The 22450-nt window shown below is 40.7% G+C and overlaps 1 protein-coding gene across 2 annotated transcripts in view; it reads left to right on the forward strand.

The window, feature by feature from the left end:
* Positions 1-22450, forward strand: part of tub (TUB bipartite transcription factor) — a 47528-nt gene that overhangs the window by 9621 nt on the left and 15457 nt on the right. The window contains exons 1-2 of one of the 2 annotated variants that reach the window (XM_038700517.1): positions 13245-13895; positions 20122-20173. In XM_038700517.1, coding sequence (XP_038556445.1) covers positions 13858-13895; positions 20122-20173 — 90 coding nt within the window. In that variant the 5' untranslated portion in view covers positions 13245-13857. Of the gene's footprint in view, positions 1-13244; positions 13896-20121; positions 20174-22450 lie in introns of those variants that run through there. The other variant, XM_038700516.1, reaches the window with a different exon arrangement.

Genomic DNA, 22450 nt, shown 5'->3' on the forward strand with positions numbered 1-22450 from the left:
AAATTATGTAATATTACAGTAATTATATTAATGTTATACTACACAAGAATATTTTTGTTTGTTTTGTTTTTAATTTCACAACACATTTTTCCCCCAAATGAGAGCTTTTCTCTATCACTCAAGACAAACAAAGCCTCTTATTCTCTTATTTATTTATTTAAAAATGCACTAATTACTTTTTTTTTTTTTTTTTTTTTTTTTTTTAAACCTGTCCTGCCCAGCAGCCTGGTATAGAGTATAATGACCTGGATACCATATTGTGCCAGACAGATTTTACTTTAACAAGAGAGTATTAAAATACTCCTTTGTCTGTTTTATTATTTATTTAATTATGTATTGATTTGTCACCGGGCCGGACAGGGGGGCAGACACGGGGATGGGGGGGCACAAACAGACAGCACAGAGAAAGGACAACACCTGCAAGAGAAGGGGGAAAGGGGGATGGAGGGTGGGGACAACAGGGAAAAGCTGTGGGAAACACCAATTGCAGAAAGCAACGAAACCTGCAAGAGAACAGAGAGGGGGGCTTGGGGAGGAGAAAACAACAACAAACAAACACAAACAAAAAAAAACAATAAAAATAATAATAATAGTAAAAGAAAACCAGCCGAACAGCAGCAATAAACAGCTGACATATTAATGACATATTAAGACAACTAAGAGAACAATGAAAACAAGAAACAGTCACACACACTAAATAAGCAACACAACACAGCCACGAGAGCTGGAATAATAATTAATTTAAATAAGTAACTGAAAGAAAGGCATCAGGAATAATTCTACCAGGGACAACCTAAGTTTGTTTGTGTCTGTGTGGGTGAATGTGTCTGTATGTGTGTGTATGTACATGTGTGTGCGCATAAGCCTGTTAAAGAATGTAGTTGTTAGAGAGAGTGGGACGCCACGACTGTAACAGGCAGGCAAGAACCCCAGTAGCCAATAGGGGTGGAAGAAAGAAAAAGAATAAATCAAATCAAAAAAAACAAAGACTCCCAGATGCACCGCGATGCAAACGCAGAAGACCCCGACCCAAATGCCAGTTGACAACGTAATGCCGACGGAACGCAAAAGAGGAAGAGCAGCGCCCGGACCGACCGCGGCGCAGACACAACATAGACCAGTGGCCTCCCCCATCCAGCACCCCACCGCCGCGCAGCAAACAACCACAATGCCCAAATGCCACGCAATCATCAACACCAATGCACAAGTGACGAGCCCAACGCGCACACTGCGCGAGCACAGCGACACCCATGCCCAGCAGCCCCCCGCGAATCCCGCGTGCGAGGTCGGGCAAATGAGAGAGAGCAAACGGAACAACACGACAGCGAAAGCCAGCGGAGAGAGACACCAGCAGCAAGTCCCAGCCCGGCAGCAAACGCGCCGCACAGGTCACCGTGCACCCGCCAATAAAGTCCACCGTCCCCCCAACCGCCGGAAAAAACTAAGGCCGCCGGCGCCAGCCGACATCCCCCATGCCCAGCGCGCCCCCCGGCCGCCATGCAACACCAGCCAAACCAGCAACGAGGCAAAATCAACTAGCTCAGCTGCATGCCACCAACAACCCACCCATCCATCAAGGGCCGAGAACTCCAGGCACAAACCCAGAACAAACCGGAGCACAGCCCTGCCCCGCACCCACACTGCACATCCCGAAAACTAACTATAAACCTCAGTATCCAGAGGGGTCCAACAACTGGCCGACAGAGAAATGGGCAAGCACGGGTCCGAGGCCAACGAAGCAAAACAGGAACGCAAACAGGTCCCTCCAAGCCAATGAGGAGATGCCTCCCCCGGACTCCAACGCACAAACTAAACGCCCAGCAGCCATCCAGAGACCCTGCCCAGGGAAAAAGTATAATACATCAAGATGCATCGATAATCGCCCCACAATCCCACCGCAGACCCCCACCCCCAGAAGCCAGGACACCCTGCGACCCCCCAAAGCGCAAAGGACCCCAGACCGCATGTCCAGGGGGAAGCTGTACCCCGCCCCAAGGAAGAACAGCAGAAAGCCGTGCCGGGAAGCTCGCTACCGCCAGGGAGCGATAACGCGGGAGAACCAGGCCAACGGTCCCCCAGCCCAGCCAGAGGCATCCCTCCCTACAGTGCAGCCAGTGACAGCAGCCCCCGAGGCCGATCTCATCCCCGGACAGGGGCCCAGCCCCCCCAGTCAAGCACCCCCAAGGAGGAGCACCAAAACCTACCCCGACAGCACCGGTCATGCGCCCCAGAGACTCCCGAATGCCCCCACCGTGAGAGAGCTGGCAGGGGGAAGCAGCGGGAGCCTCACCTCTGCCGAAGAGGGCCCAGGCGAGGAGAGGAGACAACGGGCCCCCAGGCCCAGGGACACACCACCCGCCCAGAAATGAGCAAAGGCCACAAGCCCGAGTCCGCAGAACCCTAGGCCAAGGGCGGGCCCCCACACCAGGGGAGCCCCGACCCCCCCAGCCCACCCCAGATCAGGCAAGGCCGCCACCAACCCCACAGCACCCCCAACGCCCGGGGCTCCAGGGGTAGGACACGAGGCCAATGAGAATCTCTCCCACTCCTTCAACCCCTCTGCCTGCCTCTGTAAATGTATTGTTTTGTGTTGGATGCATGTCATGGATTGTGAAGTGTTGTATGGTGGAGTGAAGATAAGGTGTGTGGTAACTAAGGTGCAACTAAAATTGGAGGGTAGTTGTGACACAGGCACCCCACAACTGTCAGGTAGTGGAGCCTCCCATCGTGCCCCTCCCACCCCCCAAGCCCTCTGTGTCTAATGTGTAATTAAAATTGAGGGGCAGGCAGTGAGGGAGGAAGAAGTGCGAGGCCGCAATAAAGCAGCCCCACCCCCCAAACGCCCTGCAGGCTGCCCGTCCCCCAGGATCCTAAGGGTGTATGTTGTGAGACATGACCAAAGGGGGAAAGGTGAAGGAGGTCATAGGGAGGCTAGAAGACCAGATTCCTGACTGGCCCCATCATTTATTCAGTCCCGTCCCCCACCCCCCTAAGCAGGAGGACGCCAGGTCCCTCCAGCCCAGGGCTTATAGCAAGAGCCCCTCTAGCACCGGTAGCACCCCAGAGTCAGTGACAACCCCGCCCATCCCCAGGACGGGCCCAGGGGGGCCCAGCCCCCCCAGCGCGCAGACCCGCCCCAGACCCAGAGGCTCCAAAGCCCCGTGCCCCAGACCCCCACACACTCCAGAGGCAGGTCAGTGCAGCCCCAACCCAAAGTCCAACAATCCCCCGTCCTCGCCGGGGCCCCTCCGGCAGCCCCACTGCTAACCCCTCACCTCACCGCTCCCCACAATCAGCAGTATTCCGAGCACCACCAGCCCCCAAGGGAGCAGGTCCGGGGCAGCAAGGACCCACCCAAGGACAAAAATGCACTAATTACTAAATGCATCAAATCATTGTATCACTGGACACTGTTTTCAAAAGCAATGTATTAATTTACACAATGTTATCATAATTTAAGTTTAAGTTTAACTCATTCATTTGATCTAATGTGATTTTATTTGATAGTATTGGCAACAGTCAATCTTGCTTAAAGTATGCTAATATTACAATTATCAATTTTATAATTTACAATTTCAGATGCTTTTTCTTAATCCACACTGGGCTCTCAGTTATAATACTGGTGAACTGGTGGAACCATAAACCGTATTGCGATATATGTGATTAATAGATAACTGAAGGATTACTGTGGAAAGAGTAGCTGGCCGTCTTAAAGACTTAAACAGGTGCTGAGCAGCCACTGGGAAACATTGTAAGGAACAGCTTGGCAACCAGCCATATAATTTAGCTCCATTATATGATCATCAGTAATATATTAATTTGTATGCACCTGTCCCCACTGTGTACATTATGTCAAGATGTCTACCTGCAGGCCTTCTGAGGATCAATATAAAATTGCCTCTCTTTCTTACATACAGTGTGTGGTTCCCATTTGTTTCTTCTCTTCTTCCCTTAAATGTAAAATATCTCTCATAGTTAAAAAGGTGTCTTAATTAATAGCGAGAACAAAAACATTTAAAAATGCACAAAGAAATGTCCAGGATGCCCAGTGTTTATGTTCTGTCACTGTTTTTCTTTCGCTTTACTTCTAGTAGTTTCTCCTCTGTTGAGTCAAATTCCTAAACATTAAATGAGTTTGTCACTGTATAACTTGATAACCAAAGTCCAAAAAGAAGAGTTCAGACTGTTCTGTAATGATTCAGCGAATTAAAGATTTTTGTCACAGCCCCGGCATGACTAACAGAAACATCTATGCCTAGAAATAAATATAATATAAATATTTATATCTATGATGTTTTTCTTTTTCTTCTTCATTCCATCAAATCATTTTTTTTTATAACCATAATATCTCATCATGGTAATAAAAGTCAATAATTGTTAAAGAGCACTGTGAAGCATTCTGGTGGGGTTAGCTCTTCTAGATTAGAAGACAGGTGTTTGCTGTGAACTCCCCTCCCAAGGTATTATTGTAGGTTTTGTGATCCTGGAAATACGAATCTTGTGCTGTTGTACAGCACCTCCATGTGTCCATTGGTCGTCACTACACATTACTGCCACTGTTCAATGAGTCCCCCTTTTGGTCAAGAAGATTAAACACTGCCACTTACTGCAGCAACACATTGATGTTACTGTAAACTGCAGGCACAGCCAAATGTAAATTAATCACAGCTATGGCAAATGGCATGGGGGTGACGTGCTTGCGTTTGTAATTGTGTGTCTTTTCTTGAAGCAGATATTAAGGATTAAATAGTGTACCGGTGAGCTTTTAAATGATAATTACTCTCCACTGTTGCCATGGTCACAGGAGCAAACCAGCAGAGGAGTTGGTGTCAAAGGAGGCACCGTGATCACCGCCTCCTCGCAAAGATGCTGAGTTAGGATGCAAGGGTTGCATGCATTCATACCACAGTGCTCCCTCCATCTCCCTGCTTATGTCCAGGGAATTAAAAACATTCATTAGCACTGCTCTCTCATCCATTTAGTGATCTGAGAGTCAGAATGACATGGTTAGCTTGTTCCTCCATGGAGAGGTATTTCCCCTGAACATGACTTAATAGGGAACAAGCAGATTGACTACTGATGTGCTGTGTAACTGTGTCATTTAAAGCTACAGTCCTTTTTCGTTTCCTGCTTTTATAGTAATTGCTCATCTGCATTATAGTATGTAATTACTGTGAGGTTTCCAAACCAGAGATGGTGGCTGTGAGTGTGTGGCACTGCAAAAAAACTAATTTAAGAGTTGTAGATAAAACATAAAGAAGACAGATAAGTATGAGCACAAACAGCTTAGAAACAGTGAGTCACATGAATATAATCCTCTAAAGATAGACACAGGACTCACACACTGCACTGCACCTGACAAGACGACACTCTTATTTAACATCTCTGCCTCTCTGCTGTCTTTCTGACAGCAGGGTGTGAGGTACAATGTGCATGCATCAGAGACGGGCTATTAACCTCTGAAAGGACAAATTATGCATTTGATTATTTTACTTTTCACGGTCTGTTGATGCCCTCACAATATAATGAAAATTGACGGTGAAAAGAAAAGACTGTGCCACTGATGGTTTTGCTGTATAAAATAAATATGCCTGTAAGTATCAGCCCAGCCAAGGAGTGTAAAATGGAGTTTTATAAAGTTATTGTACAATAGTACCTTTATATATATATATATATATATATATATATATATATATATATATATATATATAACATAAAATAAAATTCATGGATTGCATCTTAAACAGCTGGAAAATAAATTTTAGAAATATAAAAACATCTGTATATATAGTTGGGAAATGTGAGAGATGACTCATCAGTCCATATTGAGTTTTGTGCCTCTTATTATACCGAGCTGTGTATCTTTGTTGCTTGCTCGTGGATACGAGTGGTTTCCGAATCTGCCATGAACACCAATTTAGCAAAGCTCAAGACATATAGCCTTTGTTCATTTTCTGTCACAGATTTCAAGACATTTTTTGCTGATTTTATGACACTTTAGTGGAATATGTAGTATCATCCAGTCTGGATTGTGCTGTAAGGTCCAGCCTGCAAATTATTTATATACTGTAATTAGTTCTCAAATATCAAGTACATCTTTGGAACTGAACATAAAGTAGTGTTGAATTACATGTCAATGTTGTCAGATGAAGCTATATTTCTTTTATTTGATCAGAATGGAACAAAATGACAATAACACATGCAGAAAGGTATCCATAATGTGCAAATGTGTGTTGTTATCTTTTCTAATGATCACTTTTACAGGTAGCAGTAGCATACTGTACATGCACACACACACACACACACACACACACACACACACACACACACACACACACACACACACACACACACATAAAGCTGTGCTATGGAAAGGAGGATGCAAAGGAACTTTGGTATATTGAAGCAGTCCATCTGGTTGCCTCACTGGGACACTGGGACACTGTTTCATCCAGCGTGACATTTTCTAATCCAAATCATGTTTTATGCATGCCCGCTGATGGGGCACTGGGAGATGAGATACAGGGATTTTTGTTGATACAAGGACTGTGTGTTTGTCAGTCACCCACCTGCTGATTCTTTAGCACAGTTCACGATGTGCTGTAGTCTTGAAGACACAAACTTAACATACACACAGTCTCAGGTGCGCCTAGTCTGATGTGATGCTATTACAAAAGAAGTGCTCCTCAGAAATGTTAACCCGATTATAAATTACAATTTTCCACAGTTTGTTATTTACCAGCAAATACCACATTGCTGACATTAGAGGGAATCAATAGAGGGCACACATTAGATTAAATCAATACTGGACACAAGCCAAAATACTCATTCATTTTTCATTCTTTTCATGCATAAGCTTACACACAGTCTCTCGCTCTCTGACTCTGTGAGATTTACTTTTCACTCACAAACACATATAGTCTCTCTCTCTCAATCTCTCAGTCTCTCATTTACAACTCCCCTTAAAATAAACATGCCTCTGTTAATGCCTCAGAGCTACCTTCAAAGGCTGGCTTTTTAGCCACCCACCACATTGCTCTCAAAAAGATTTCTTTGAATATTTGTATAAAGACATTTTTCGAGGTCCCCATCTTTAAATAATGATATCATCCACTGAATTGTGGCTGGAACGTCAGACCGCTGCTGATTCATAGCGGGCCTCAGTGGGCTGTTTCTGGCTGAAAGTGGGATTTTTTAAATCAGTCAAGTCCATGTGTGTAATCATCTTTTCCGATATTGTATTTTACACGGTTGTGGTATCCTGGCACTCCAGTATGAATTGAACTATCAAATGTTATCTGATTATGAGATTTGAAAATGGTTTTTCAAGTGGACTGTCAGAAGTATAGTGTGAATATGCAATGTAGTCACAGTTCTGAAAGGGCTTGAAAGCATTTGGAACTGCCATCTACTGCCAGTTAATTTGTTTTGCTGGCCACTTTCCTAAGTAAGAAGAGGAAAGAATTGTTTGCTTGCCTTTTCAAGTGCTTGTTTTGGTTATTTATTAGCAAGACTTCCCAGTATATGCACTACTAAAAATTTGTTTTGTGTTTTCCTATCCTGATACTACCTGTTACTCTCAAAGAGAAGGGCTTTTAAGTAACTAAAAGATATAAACAGTCAGGGGCGGATTGGCGAATTTTGGGAACATATACGAGCAGCCCTCCCAACTTGGACCGATCGCCGTTTTTGCTAAAATCTGATTGGCTTAATGGCGCCGATCAAAGGATCTTACTTTCCAGCTGGGAGTTCAATCTCAATACCTTTTGTCAGAGCTGAACTCAGCCCAGGGTTGTGTGACAAGCACAGCAAACAGAAGAAGAAGAAAAAAAAGAAAAAGGAAAAAGATGTGTGGTGCCAAAAAAATAAGATAATAATAATAGTAGATAATAATTTAGAAGAAAAAAATGTTGGCTCAAGAGGCAGCTAAATGCGCTTAATTAACCAACCTCTTCCTTGGTGGAAAGATGCTGTAGCAGACACAGATGAGGCAGGACCCAGCGCAGGTTACTGATAAGTAATGCATTTATTATAACCTTAGATTCTTTAAATATGCATTTATACATAGGCATAGGCCTATAGGCTATATTGTATATTTATATATATATTATAAACAACAGTTGAATGAAGAAGGAAGAGGAGGAGGAACAGGAGGAGCTGTAGAAGGACGAGGAAAAGAAGCAGAAGGAGGAGAAGGACAATGGAACCAGAAACAGTGACAGGTACAGGGTCAGTGTGCAGGGCTGGGTAGGCAATTATCCATTGATTGAATTAGAGAATGGATTATTGTTAGTTATATTTATTACTGATGTTCTTCTCACGCATATGTAATTGTACAATCAGTACAAGCAGAGTCAGGGTCCAGCACAGCAGAAGCTGAGCCAGAAATAGGCCTACTCAGAGCTGATGCTGAGGGAATTGATTTTTATGCACACACACACACACACACACACACACACACACACACACACACACACACACACACACACACACACACAGCTCTATTTTATGAGACTGCATTGTAGTTTTTCATTATATTTAACTATTTTAGCGTTCTGACTGACTCAGGCTTGCCTGACCTGGTCTTGTTCAGTGCAGTGGCACCTTGCTTATACAAACTTAAGAGGCAGGTGTCATAAAAAGTTTCTTGAAGGTCTTCGTCATAATAAAATTCACTCTATACAAGTAGAACGCTAAAATAACTGAAAAAAATCCTTCTCCGCACCCCCACACGGCGCTCGCATAATAGGCCTCTCCGTCTCAACGTCCCAGGCTGAATTTCAGTCCCAGTACATCCCTGTAAACCCTTTATTTCTGTCCAACATAAAGTTGCACTCACTCGCAAGATGTTGCACCATCTGATATCAGTTGTCACATTCCTCTGATATGCAACTGTTTTATTTATGCATAATTAAACAAGTGAACGTTATGAACACCATCCACCTCGTAATCTTGATGCAGACAGGGCTTTTTTAGCTTACACCAACTTAGTACAACACAGGATACCTTGGTTTACCTCCAGTCACTCTGAAGCAGTGTAATATGACGTATTGTGAATCCAAGCAGTGACTCACTCCCTTTGTCCTAATTGCCTCCTTTGAAGGCCACATTTCAAGGCTGAATACGTCATACGTCACATAAGAGTTTGACGAGGCCGTCCCATTTCAAGGCTTCTCCAAATGCGGCACAGAAATGCAGCTTTCGCTTACCTGAATCTGGAGAACACAAGATTTTTTACCATTGCAACTTACACACACAAACCCACTGCACGGTGGTCATTGTTAATGGTGCCTTTGGGCAGTTCTTGGCAACTTCTTAAGTTGGGAAATGTCCCTTCATCACAATGCATTTGTAAATGACACATCACACTAATTGACCCTTCGCTAAGCCACGCCCCGAATACGCAGCTGGCCAACCACAGCGCAGTATAGGTCCAACACTTTTCTGGCTGCGCTCCATTCACTCTAATGCAAAAGGGGTCGTTTTCTAGCTTTCTTCTGCCGTATTTTTCTAAGATATGGTCAAACGCTGTTCCTGGGGCACTTGTAATAGTTACAGCAGCTACCCAGAGAGGTTGAAAGGAGAGTACGATTTATTCTTTTTCCAAAACCTAAAATAAATCCAGAAAAATGTCTGCTGTGGATCGTTCCTAATATAATGTTAGCTAATGCTAGCTAACTTCCAACTGAATGTAATGTTATAAAGCCCTACTGTTCTGCTTTTTAATGATTGTAATAATGAATAGAGGCCTACCCAGCTGTACAGGAACAGTGTTGATCCTTAATATCGTTGTCTTTTGTCTCAGTCGTTGGGGGATGTGGTGGTTCACTTGTACTGTGTGATCGGTAGGCTTAGCTTCTATCTTTTTTTCACATCAGTTTGAGTCAGTTTGACAGTCTGAATACAACCTTCAAATGTATAATGCATTTGCAAAACTGTCTGCTTCTCTCTGAGATCGCGATGCTTTTTCCAACAAATTTGACAATATTTCTCCAGGGAGTGCAGTAATAGACAGTGGCAGCGCAGACAGTTTGTCGGACTTAGTAACTAAGGGGGGCGGGGCTTAGGAAAGGGTCAGGTGGACAAAGAAAAAGCCACTGTAAGGTGTAAATACTGAAAACCAGTTTGTTCTAGGTAGCATCCTTGGCATGTTGTTGGTCACTACATAGGGTTTAACATTCCTTCCCACACTATGTACTATGTACGATGAAAACTGTGAAATTGGGATGCATGGCAGCACATAGTTACTGTGATTTCAGTCAATCAGAGATGGAGGAATCCCCAAAGCGAGGCAACAGCAGATGGAATTTTTTTTTTTCTAAAATCCTAAATGTTGTGCCTATTATAAATCAAAATGGAACATGAGAAAAGCATGGACACCAAGTTTGTTTTTGCACATTGGGAATGGTCTCCCTGCTCGCTCAGGATTTGGAGGAAACACTTTTGGAGCCATGGCTTCTGTGCAGCAACATGGGGTTTCGTTGATTTCTTTGTGATAAAAATATATGAATAATCCCACAGACTCATCTGTTGGCACATGTCCTGCATGCCTGATCAGGCTGCTATATTATTAAGGCCGTGTGCTCTGCAGCTGTGTTTCAACCAGTCTGACTAAGACAGGCAGACACAAGCCAGAGATCCATTTTCACATCAGTGTGTGCCTTCTGTGCCAGGGCCATTATTATAATTACTGATACTGCTGGCCTCCTGTTACCAACAATAAAATGCCTCTGGGAAAACTATACAAAATTCTAGACTGGAAAAATCTAATTTGTCGAGAGGATCTTATCATTTGCTGCTGCTGTAATGGCTATTAGGCCAGAGGGAAAAGGGGACAAATAAAGCACTCTGCTAAGTCTAGTAGGAAGGAGAATATACATTTGTCTTTTTATATGAAAGTCAGCCTCCCTCCCACTTCTAAATCTCTCATGACCAAAGCCAAACTTCAAAGTCCTCCCTTCAGCATCAAATATTAAGCAGGGTGCTGTGCTTACACCTGTTCCTCAGTGGAGTGGCTTGTTCCATTTACTTCCACTTTCATCACACCAGCTGATTTGCAGGGTATACACAGCATTAACCACAGAGGTCACCTTTATTGACAGTTTCTCTTGCCCCTACTTCATACGGCGGTCCGAGAGGGTAGGGAATCAATGCCTTGCTCAAGGACATAGGCAGAGCTGATTCTTGTTGACAAGCCTCATCCTCAGTTTGGCAAGATGTCTCCTTAATTACTGTGCTGTCCTGCTTCTCAAATAAGGTAATAATTGCACCTAGGAAGATTGATGATGCAGGTTGTTGTCTTCAGCAAATGTTCATGCTTTGGTTACTAATCACAATAATTGCATCATAGGATACATTACGAAACCCAAAAAGAACATTGGTCTACACAGCAGCAGGGCGTGTAAGAGGGACATGTGACTTTACTGCCCACTTAAGTAAAATCCTGTCATGTCATGTCAACATGATTCTTAGAAATTGAATACAGTAATATTTGACTCTTCTTTTTACTGAGTAGAGTAACAAACTTCTATATTAAATAAGTTGCCAGTATAGAATCCAAATTAACCAAATACATTAATAAATAATTAACATCTTCTCAACCTGTGGGAAAAAAAAGTGATCTGCTTGACTCTCTAGTCCTCCATATTGTTTAAACATCACTGGTGTCTACAAAATGGTGGCAGAAACAATGTGTGAGGAATTGATCTGCTGTCCGTTCTACAGGAGAAATTCTGGGCATAGTTTTAATATATATTTTTGGATGTTTCATCAAGTGATATTGACCAGTTTACCTGAAGATTCATTTCAGGCTAATTGCCAATGTCTGTTAATATGATATGTTGTCAATATTTGTGAAAAAGCAAATTAAAAGTTACCTACTCACCTATAGGTTCAGATCTACTGTATATGTTCATTTACATATTCATGAATGAAAAATTTCTAGATTACTATAACCACACAGCCTTTTTTCCACCACAGAAAGGCTTATTGTAATATAAAGTAAGAAATATAAAATAAGATATAAAGTGAGAAATCTTGAAAATGAGCAGTGACTGTGTAATCAGAATTTATATTTTAGTAACAAGCCCAGCAGGGAAAGTCATCTATTTATCATGCAGGCAAATTCTGTTCTATTTGGTTTGGTTATTTGAACACATCAGTCTTTGAAATACAATATTTTTGCTATGGTCTTTATTTAACTGAAACAGAAGTGTCTTTATTTCATTGTTGGCTTTCACTGCTGTTTCGTTTTCTTCCTGGTTTACTTGGGCAGTCCCCAACTGAACTCTTTCAGTGATGCTTTTTTTAAGGCATGCAATAAATAATTGAGGGAAGATGCTTGAATGCCCTTAATAGTGACTCCACTGTTTGACCTGTCTTTGCTTAAATAACATTTTGCACATGCTGAACGTTATGTTGCACCTTCACTAAGTAGTGCAATGTGTTTAATCTGATCAGTACATGATATTAGATATTGGTTCTTGCCTTGGTTGAATTAACTTGACAGGGTGCGCTTCAACACATTACAAATGCTTCAGCAATCATAAATGTGTGTGTGCGGTCCTGAATGCATTTGTGTATTTCAGAAAGGTTTGGTGCATTGAATGTCCTAAATCCATGTGAATATATGAGGAAATGTAGACAGTAGACGGCAAGATGCTGTCATCTGTACCCACATAGATGTTTGTTCCCAAATAATCCTCAGGATCGATTCAGATGATTTCACTTACTCAAAATCAGCACACACATGGATCGCACACTTACAACTGAGATATTTGCGTGTTTGTAGAGTTGACATGAATCAACTCTTGTAAAGAAGTTTTGTTACAAGGAAGCCGCTTGGTTTAACTGTCTATAGATGGACTCCTGAATAACCCTGGGAGCACAGTGAGTGATGTGTGTTTGTGTGGTGACAGTGAGGGCCGGCAGACGGAGGGCGGAAGCAGATGTGTGTGAGAGACATTCAGAGCTGTGGCACTATCACAGGGTGCCTTTGTCTGTCTGTAGCGCGTGTTGAATTAAAGGCTGTTAACACTAGTCTGCGCAGTCATATGCTAATGCCTCTTCTTCTGAGAGAATAAATAAATTATGGTCCAGAAAACACATCTGAGTCCCTGCTTTACATGCCTCATGCAACACAGACAGTGTGCAAGAAATATACAGTGTTAGAAACAGAGAGAGAGGGAGAGAGAGAGAGAGTGTTTGTGCGGTTACCCTTATAGAGAGGAGGGGTGGTACTGTACAGAAATAGCGTAGAAGGAACATCAAAGAAGCAAGACAAAGGCAGTTCTCTATAACCTTTTTTTCCTTTTTTGATTAAGGCTTTGCACTCCATGTGGCTGTAGGTGATGCTGTACAAGAGATAACGAGAGATAGATTTGGCAGAGAGGCACAGAGCGAGATTTGGACAGACAGGATGGAAAGGAGGGGAGGGGAGGATTTAAAGGGCAAGAAACGGAGGGAGATTTAGATAGTGCCTACAGAGTGAGAGCGAGGGAAGAGAGCCAGCACAAAGCAGGAGCAGAGGCGGTGGATGGGTGAATAGAAGAGGAGAGGCATTGACTGGAAGCATACACATGGGAGAGAAGAAAACAGCTATTTCATGTGCTTGTTGTGCATGACTGAGGAGTGCGGCTGCCTGTCTGGATTGTTAGTCATCTGCTGCCCCACAGTTAGAGGACATTCGAAGACGCAGAGGCAGGCTGGGGATATAGGGCTGCGTGCAGAGGATGAACAGGGGATGTGAGCTCTCTGCCTGTGATCGCTGTCCTCAGACCCCGTAGCCACTTGCACTGGTGCTGTTGCAGGCCGTTAGCCTCGCAGTTAGGCAGCGGCAGTCAGAGTGGTTGATACAGAATGAGCTCCAAACACTCCTCCGACTGGATTCCCTACAGGTACTGTACCACATTCCTGAGAGCACAGGAAAGGGCACAGTGTTCATCTTTTGTAGCAGTGTGTGCATGGTTGTGTGTCTGAGCGGGTGTTCAGTCATGTGAGTGTCTGACAAGGAGATCAGACTGATAGCGGTAACATTGAATTGGCACAATAAAAGCAAACACTGTGATCTTGTTTTCACTAACATGAACGTGTTTAGTGGATATGCATTTATATTTTAAACTGAGGCTCTTGTTTAAAAGGACCACAGAAAAAATTTAATAATGCAAACCCGAATCCCAGAATTTCATCTCCATAAACTATTGAAGTCTCAACATGATTCACAGGCAGAAAAATATTCTCTTTCCTTACACTATTATATTGTTTGCATGTAAAACTGCCTGCAATTAGATTCAGAAATAGTGTTGGTTTATTGGTTTCTAAAGTAGTAGTCTCAATGGAATGTAGGACGTAGGGTCACATTCATATGGTACATATTTCAAAATCACTGAGGAAGCATTTGTCTTATGTCTGCAGAAATGATCTTTATTGTATGAACCTGGGACTATAGTCCTGTAGCAAAGTATCTTTTTTAAAATATCAAAAATGTGAGCATTTATGAACGTTTAGTCTCTTGCTGTAAAACCTATATCTGCTTTCATCATTTCAAGTGCAGTTCTACCACTGCTGGCTCTTTCCTCTGATTGAACACCCATTGCCATGGTTCCCTGCTTACTTTGAAGCCATTGGCTCATGGTTGCTATAAGTTACGGTGGATAATTCAATTCAGTCCACGAATTTCAGAATGAGACTGCATCAGGACAACAGCAGAAAGTGATCTGTGTGGAATTTATTTTAAACTTCTGGTAAAGACTGTAGAAACAGTTAATACAAAAGCATTCATTGAGATCATTAGATTAACTTAAACAAACATATGATTCCATGAGTGATGCAGTAGGGGAAAGAACAAACTGTATTTATACCCAATAAATACAGTTTGTTCTTTACCTCTACATTCTACATTTTGGCCTTCTCACCGCTTCGATTTTTGAATGTGGACGACGAAATAATATGATAACAAGACATTTTCGTTCATTTATTTTCTCATCCCGTAAAACTGCCATGAAAAATGCATGGCCTCTGTACAGACTTGGAGGAGAGAGCTGCACTGTGTGGTTCTCTCATCAAATTAGATACATACAACACTTGCATTCACAGAAATTGACAAAATGACGAAGATATTTCACAAACACACACATTCTCAAAGAAACAGTTCTTCTCTGTGGGGAGCAAATTCACCAGATTAGCATTTCAGTAGTGGAAGATTCATGCAAATCTCTTATTCTTTCTGGTTTCCTCTGATATGAACTCAGAGAGCAGAGCAGAAAATGTAAGCTCTTGACAAAAGAATGGGTTTATTTAGTAGAATGAATGAATTAATAAAATTTAACACAATATATTTATATATTTTAGTTTATTTATTCTATATTAGTGTTCTTATACTGTCAATATTAGCTGCATTGTTTACTTTACTTACAAGGTTTGGGTCTGTGCAGTGCTCATCAGATTATTTCTCACAATCAAATTTTATACATCGCACCACACAAATGAAAATTAGACATGCTTATGTGTGCATTTTGGATTGTCCTCCATTGTTGTCACACATATAAAACCTGGTGATGCATATAAACAATTTTAAAAGTGTGAAGAGGAAAAGCCAAATTCACTTGTGGCTGGCTGAGTAAATAAAAAAACAATTATTTTGGAATTATGTATTTTTAAATTAAAATTTCAATAGTTTTTTGTAATGTTGACATGATGAAACAGCCAACTCACAATGTCAATATGATAAGAAAATCAGTCCTGAATATTACAGCATCAGCTTGTAAACAATGCTGTCTTAAACATGACGTTTATGGTACTGTTTTCTGTAAATGTTCATGTTACAGCAAAGTACAATCAAATTCTAACAATATAATACAAGTGGTTTATTTTTAACTTTGAGGGTACCTTCACCCTAGACCTTATATTCCCATGTTTTGTGTCTATGTGGCAATTGTGCCCCCATCAAAGTATGTCCACTATTTTCCCCTCAGTTTGTTATTCCTGTCTGACAACTTTATGGAAATGGTCCTTATAGATTTTTTTAAAGAATAACATCCTTTTTTTAAAAACTAGAAACAGTCACTATATTGCTCTCATCAAAGCCACCAGTCTCCCTTGACAAAAACAGTAATTTTACTTCTCTGGTCTACTGTTGCCTCAATTGGTTAATTTGTGTTATCACGTGACTTTGGTGTTTTTAACTCCTCAAAATGCCAAAGTCACACAATGACACAAACAAACACAAAGTCACACAATCACACAATACATAATAACAAACTAACTAACTGACTGAGGCAGTGGTAGACCAGCTACTCTCATGTTGTGCGAGGTAAATTTACTGTTTCTATCAATGGAGTCTGATGGCATGAAGATAGCGATATAATGACTGCTTCTGGTTAAACAAAAAGAATCTTACTCTCTAAAAAAGGTATATCTCTGTAGGGATAATTTCCACAATGCTGTCAGATACTTGTAATAACAATCTGATCTTGCAAAAACAAGCACTTTGAAGTACTTTGATGGGGTGCAATTGCCCGCAAGGATTACGTTGCTTGCAGCCCTGTTTCACTGCTGCCGACTGCAGCACACTCGCTCAATGCTGGACCAGTTTCAAAAAATGTTGTCCCAGTAAGTCATATAGACACAAAAACATGGAGAAATAATGTGCATGTTGAAAAATACAGAAGTTACCCTTTAAATGGGCATACAGATGGTCAAAAGTATGATGAATCAGAACATTTACCTACAATAAGATAATAACATCAAATAGCATCCAAATAGTTAAACAGCTTCAAAATATAATTTAGATGATACATTTTAATTTAAAAAGAAGGCTCTGCACATTTAGGTCCAAAACAAATATCAATACAAGAAGCTTTTGTTCACTAGATGTTCACTAGACTTACTGATGAATATTTAATAACCAAAATCATCAATAAACACTTGCATGGGACCTTACTGTGCAGAGCCTCCCTTCTTTATATTTCATATTTTCTTGTACTTGTTGCGTCGTTTCATGAGTTTTGAAAATATCTACATGTTACTCAGGTTTTCTCAAGCAAGACACAACTGGGAAGTTTCAAAATTTGTCATGGTTGATGGACTTCAACTCAGCGTCATGTATTATACCTGGTCATTATATAGAGCATTTTCACCTTGAGTTTTGAGGTGCACTACATTACAATAAAGAGACATTTAAGACTATAAAGATTCCTGTAAACCTCACCATGAGTGTGTTGCAGGACAAGAGTGACCGGAGACTCTCCACAATAATGAGCTGTTTGACCTCCACTGGAACAGCTCTGTTTGTGTCATTATCTTCCTGTCTGATGCCTATTCACACACTTGATTACTCTGATTACAGACATGGAGTGCTTTGTTTATCTGTATGTCTGACAGAGAGTGGGAGGTAAATACATTTTTTATTGCATCTGTGTGGGCCTTTGTCGTCAAACTAGAGTTGGTCGTGCAGCGATACAGTTGGACTAAATATTAATTGACTGATCTTACATGCTGTACATGCAGCTGATTGGCTATCCACTGTCACTGTTCAGGCTTTTGACAGAAGTATGAACAGTCAAAAACACTCTTCAACCACTTTGACAAGCCACCTGTTGGCTTTATTTATCATGCACCAGTAAGACTTAGTAGGAAATGAAAAGAGATTTGCCGCAGTTGCCATTAATCAAACCGAGAGACAACAAATTGACAAATACATTTTTTACGTTACGTTACGTTTAAGTTTTTTTTACATTATTGTTTTTATTTGTTGAGAGTAAAACATGTCTTTTAAAACATACCCGGAGGTAAATAAAAAAGGTAAAAAAGGAGCAATCCATTAGGTGCCTGTGTCATAAGCTCCTCACAGTAAAACAATATCCGTTTAAAGGCAGAATGTATGAAATGGATTAAGCAACGTAAGGAAAAATTTACATGTAAAAACATTTTTAGTTTCAGTCATAGGTGAGAGTGCTGGAAAAACAACATAATTTTCTCATAGGTAACCCCCCCATCTTTCATCCTTTTCTCTTTTGCTGTAGCTCATTTTCTCCAACTCTTCAGGAGAAAATATCTCATTGCCCTCTAATTAGGAACCATTGAGGTTTCTCAGGGGTATCTGAGATGCCGCGGGTGGAAGGAACAATCATTGAGTCTGCAGAGGACACAAGAAATCTTTTAAGATATATATATGTAAAAACAATGAACACATGGGTTGTAGCAATACAATTAAATTCAAATGAGTTTATTGGCATGAAAGGTTCAAAAACAGTGTTGCCAAAGCATCAAAACATAATTTGTCCAAATAAATCACACAAAAACAATATTTAGATATCTGTCACATTCCTCAGCAACACCAACAGAATGACCTGGTGAAAGACACTTAAACCAGTAGGACTGGTGGTGAGGGTGAATACTGTACCTAACAATGAAATCCCTTTATGTAGTTTGCGGTGATACAGTACACACACAGTCTCTTTCATCAAATCATCTCTCTTGAAAGGTGAATTGTGTATGTCAACAGCTACTGTTCTGTTCAGTGATAATGGTCCTAAATGATTCACCAACTGCGCCACAGCTTACAGTGAAGCTTTAACAGGGCAATGGTGTGCCACAGAACATACTGGAACACACCGAGCATACAGACAGCAGAGAGGTGGATCATGCAACAGGAGGTGTTTGTGAAGTTTCTGTGGATCTTTTGATATGTTTTCCACTGTGAAAACTGAAGCCTTTGTGAAGCTGGCCACAGAAGGAAGGACACACTTTAACAGCTACATTTCTGGCAACATGGGTTGAACATTCAATACTCTGTGTGAAAGAATGTCAAATCAAGTAAAGTCAATTTTATTTACATTGGCTAAAATCATAAATATGCCTCCAATTGCTTTACAATCTGTATAGCATATGACACCTGCCATTATGAGATCCTCTATATCTGCCTTTCTTGTGACAGACACTGCTGTCCATATGTTCACTGGCACAGTTTCTTAAGCCATGGATTCAAAGAAAAACAATGACAATGTTGTTTGCTGCAGGATAACTTAATCTCTGTTGAGGAGATCTGCACATGTACAGTACCTCCAGTCACAGTCACTCTTGGCTTCTAACAATTTCTAGTCACTCTTTTTTTAATGTTGTGCAAATGCAAATTCATTTACAGAGAATATAATGGACTACTTAGAATTTCTTAATCTGTCAACAGCTAGGAAAACCAAGATGCATCCTAAAACCAAATTATGGGTCTCAGGGCGGAAAAATCAGGGTCTCAATGAAAGGAGAACTTTGTTTAGTAAAGAGGACATTGATCCAGAGAGGGAGAGGAAGAAGGAACTCTGCAGCTCTTTCCTGATAAAACCATAAAGTAACTTAGCAATGGAAATAAAGTTTCCCTCAAATTGTTCCTCTTCTCCTTTCTAAAGATTTGAGCCAGCTTCATATGTTTTTTTTTCTGGACGCCATGACATCAATTTCAGCATCACGTTCAGGTGATGCCTCTGATTATGTTCCTGTTGTCCTCACTGAGAAGAAGCTAACTGATAGCGTTGTAAGAGCCCCCCTGGTCCGTATTATTGAAGGGGACTTTTTTAAGGGCTATATCTATGAAAGTACACATGCTCTCATTAAACTGCCTCAGTTTTAACATGTGGACATAAAATAAATTAGTGAACTGGAAGGTCCAAGTTTGGCTGGCTATTGTATATTCATGAAGTGCATAAGCAACTGTAAGTATCAACACTATGCACCAGAGAAGTGCATGCATACCGGATGCCAAAATATAGGACAATAAATTCTTCCCTAATACTTTTAATTCTTCTGTATTTTATGTTCAAGATAAGAATGCACAAAGTTGTGTATCTTTTATGCAATTGATACTCATGGAAAACAAGTATATTCACTGTAGTGGTAGTGTGCAGGACTTCACAGTCATGAGGGTAATTTAGGTCTCAATGCGAAAACAAAGGTTTCAGTCCACAACAAGCTTACCATATATATTATAGGCGATGAAGCTAAAATACAGTCAGATACTGCAAGTGTTCTTTTGTTTTCAGAGTAGCAAGTAAAGTAACTGAATCTGTTTGGAAAATGGCATTATTCTATTACAAACATCAACCTCCACTTTCTTTGCTCTTTTCTTTTTAGCACTTTAGATGACGAGGGCACCAACCTCCGACAGCAGAAACTGGACAGACAGGTAAGTCTTTGCTGCTCTGATAACAGAGTAACACACAGGCAAAATTAATTACAACTGGGCAGTTTGATCATGACACAAACTTCCGCTGCTGCCCAAAATTGGCAGCTAGGACTTGTTATCTCTCTGAGCAGTGTGCTAATGAGAGGGTGTGTATAAAGGGTGTGAAAGTCCATTAAATTACATTTTACAAAATGTAATGTCAGTATTAACCCAAAAACGTTTAAATGGTGTTCACACAATGGTGTACACCTATTAAATATTTTAACATGTCATAAGCATTCTAATACAGCAGATAATTTTTTTAAAGCAGTGCTTTACAAAGTTACCTGTCACGTTAGTAGACATTATGATAACCTAGATAAAGGAGGTTAATATATTGAGAGTATACAATGATTGGGCCTTATTCTTGTGTACAGTACATGCTATAAGGTCCTTTGGTGGTGACTACAGATGAAAAATAGCCTTTTGGCTAAATCTGGCATATTTACGTCACTGACATTCATTAACGTGCACTATCCCATTTAAATAAATAAATTGAAATTGAATTTGAAATTGGATGTAAAATGGATACATGTTTCATGCTAATAAAATGAAACAAATTAACATAGATTGCTCTCTCAGTTCCTGACAAAGCTATTGACTAGACATTGTGATAATCTACATTTAGGAGATTATAATATTCTGACTGCCTATTGTGAAGGTCCATTTTGGTGAAAAATAGATACATGTTTATTGCTAATCATACAGGTTAAAAAAAAGTCACTGTAAATCACCCTTGCTCTTTACATTTCAGGGTGCTACTCTCGCAAAATCAAGAGTTAGAGTGACAGAGTACAAGATCCTTTAATCAAACTGAAGTTTGGCAGCTTCACACTCTACCTCTGTTGTCACTGTTGTCAGCAGTGCTGTAGCCTGACAAAACAAATATGCCCAGTCTGCAGTTCAACCCTTTTCAGTTCTTTTCTATGCATAATGAAAAGTGCTGTTGCTGATGTCTAGCTATTTTCTGAACTGATATAACACGAGTGGAGTACTCAAAGCACTCATGGTCTATTCTGTAGTCAGAGCTACATCAAATGCTCCTGCAGTCTTTTTCTAATTAATCAATGGTGAGGCCTAACAGGAGGTCTGTTGCACATTTTCATCCATGCTTGAATAGAGTTAAAGTTACTGACTTCATAACATCATAAAACAGATAATTATTGATTGATGGCCTTACTGATGACAATAAAGTCAAGAAATGTTTGGATTAATGACTTATTGCAGCATGAAAATAAATTACTTAATTTTACTCCTCACTCAGCTGGTTCCTATTATTTTTATTTAAGACTCACAAAGGGTTTAAAGAACAGTGTGATGTAAAAACAAAACATCTTTCTCATTTATAAGTCACTTATTAGTTAAAGATTGCATGTAGCTGCACATTTCAAACCTTTTATACCAAACTTTATGTTAAATGCCTTACCCACACGTCAAAGCCTTAACCATCATGTCCATGCGCTGTGTAAATGTTCCTACTGTTATGGCCATCACCGTCTTGGCAAAAATGTGAGCTTTATAGGGGATACTGAAGAGCTCCGCAGCTCTGCAGCCTGGATTCTCCACTAATAGAAACCTTCAATAATTGATGAGCTCTGGTTTGAAGACTTGCATATAGCTGACAGTTAGTCCAGATGAATATCTATATCCAGCCTCAGATCAAAGTGGTTTAGGCAGCACATCCTTAAACATCTTCAGATTGTTCTCCTGTCTTAACAGATGAGTCTGTGTTAGTGCTGCTTGCCTTTCTGCCTACAGTACGAAGATAGCTTACAAGAAAATCTGTACTGCATCATAAGTGATTATCACAGAGTTGTTTATAATGGGAAACTATTATGTATTATGTCTGAAGAGTGTTGTTTTACACAAGAAGGGGAGGATAAAACTTTGCCTCTTAAAGATGCAGGAAATGTGTACTGGATATAATTTAGGTGGTTCTAAAACAATTAGCAGCTAAATTATTATTTTTGATTATCACGCAGTACTGCTTGTACAAAAACCTTGCAGACATTACATTACGCTTGTGACACACACACATATAGAGGTTGTTCTTTATTGTGGTAATCACTGCTTACTTCAGTGACCTCAGTGCCACTGTAATTTTGTTTTAACTTAATTTATTATAATAAATATATAATATTGTATAATAGGATGGTGTAAATTCACTCAAACTTTATTGTCTTTCTTTCTGTCTGGGCATGTTTGTTGGCACGAACACACATACATGAAACCTCCACA

This window comes from Micropterus salmoides, unplaced genomic scaffold, assembly GCF_014851395.1.
Source record: "Micropterus salmoides isolate LMB-PRFRI ecotype aquatic unplaced genomic scaffold, ASM1485139v1 Ms_hic_scaffold_6, whole genome shotgun sequence".
Lineage (NCBI taxonomy): Eukaryota > Metazoa > Chordata > Actinopteri > Centrarchiformes > Centrarchidae > Micropterus > Micropterus salmoides.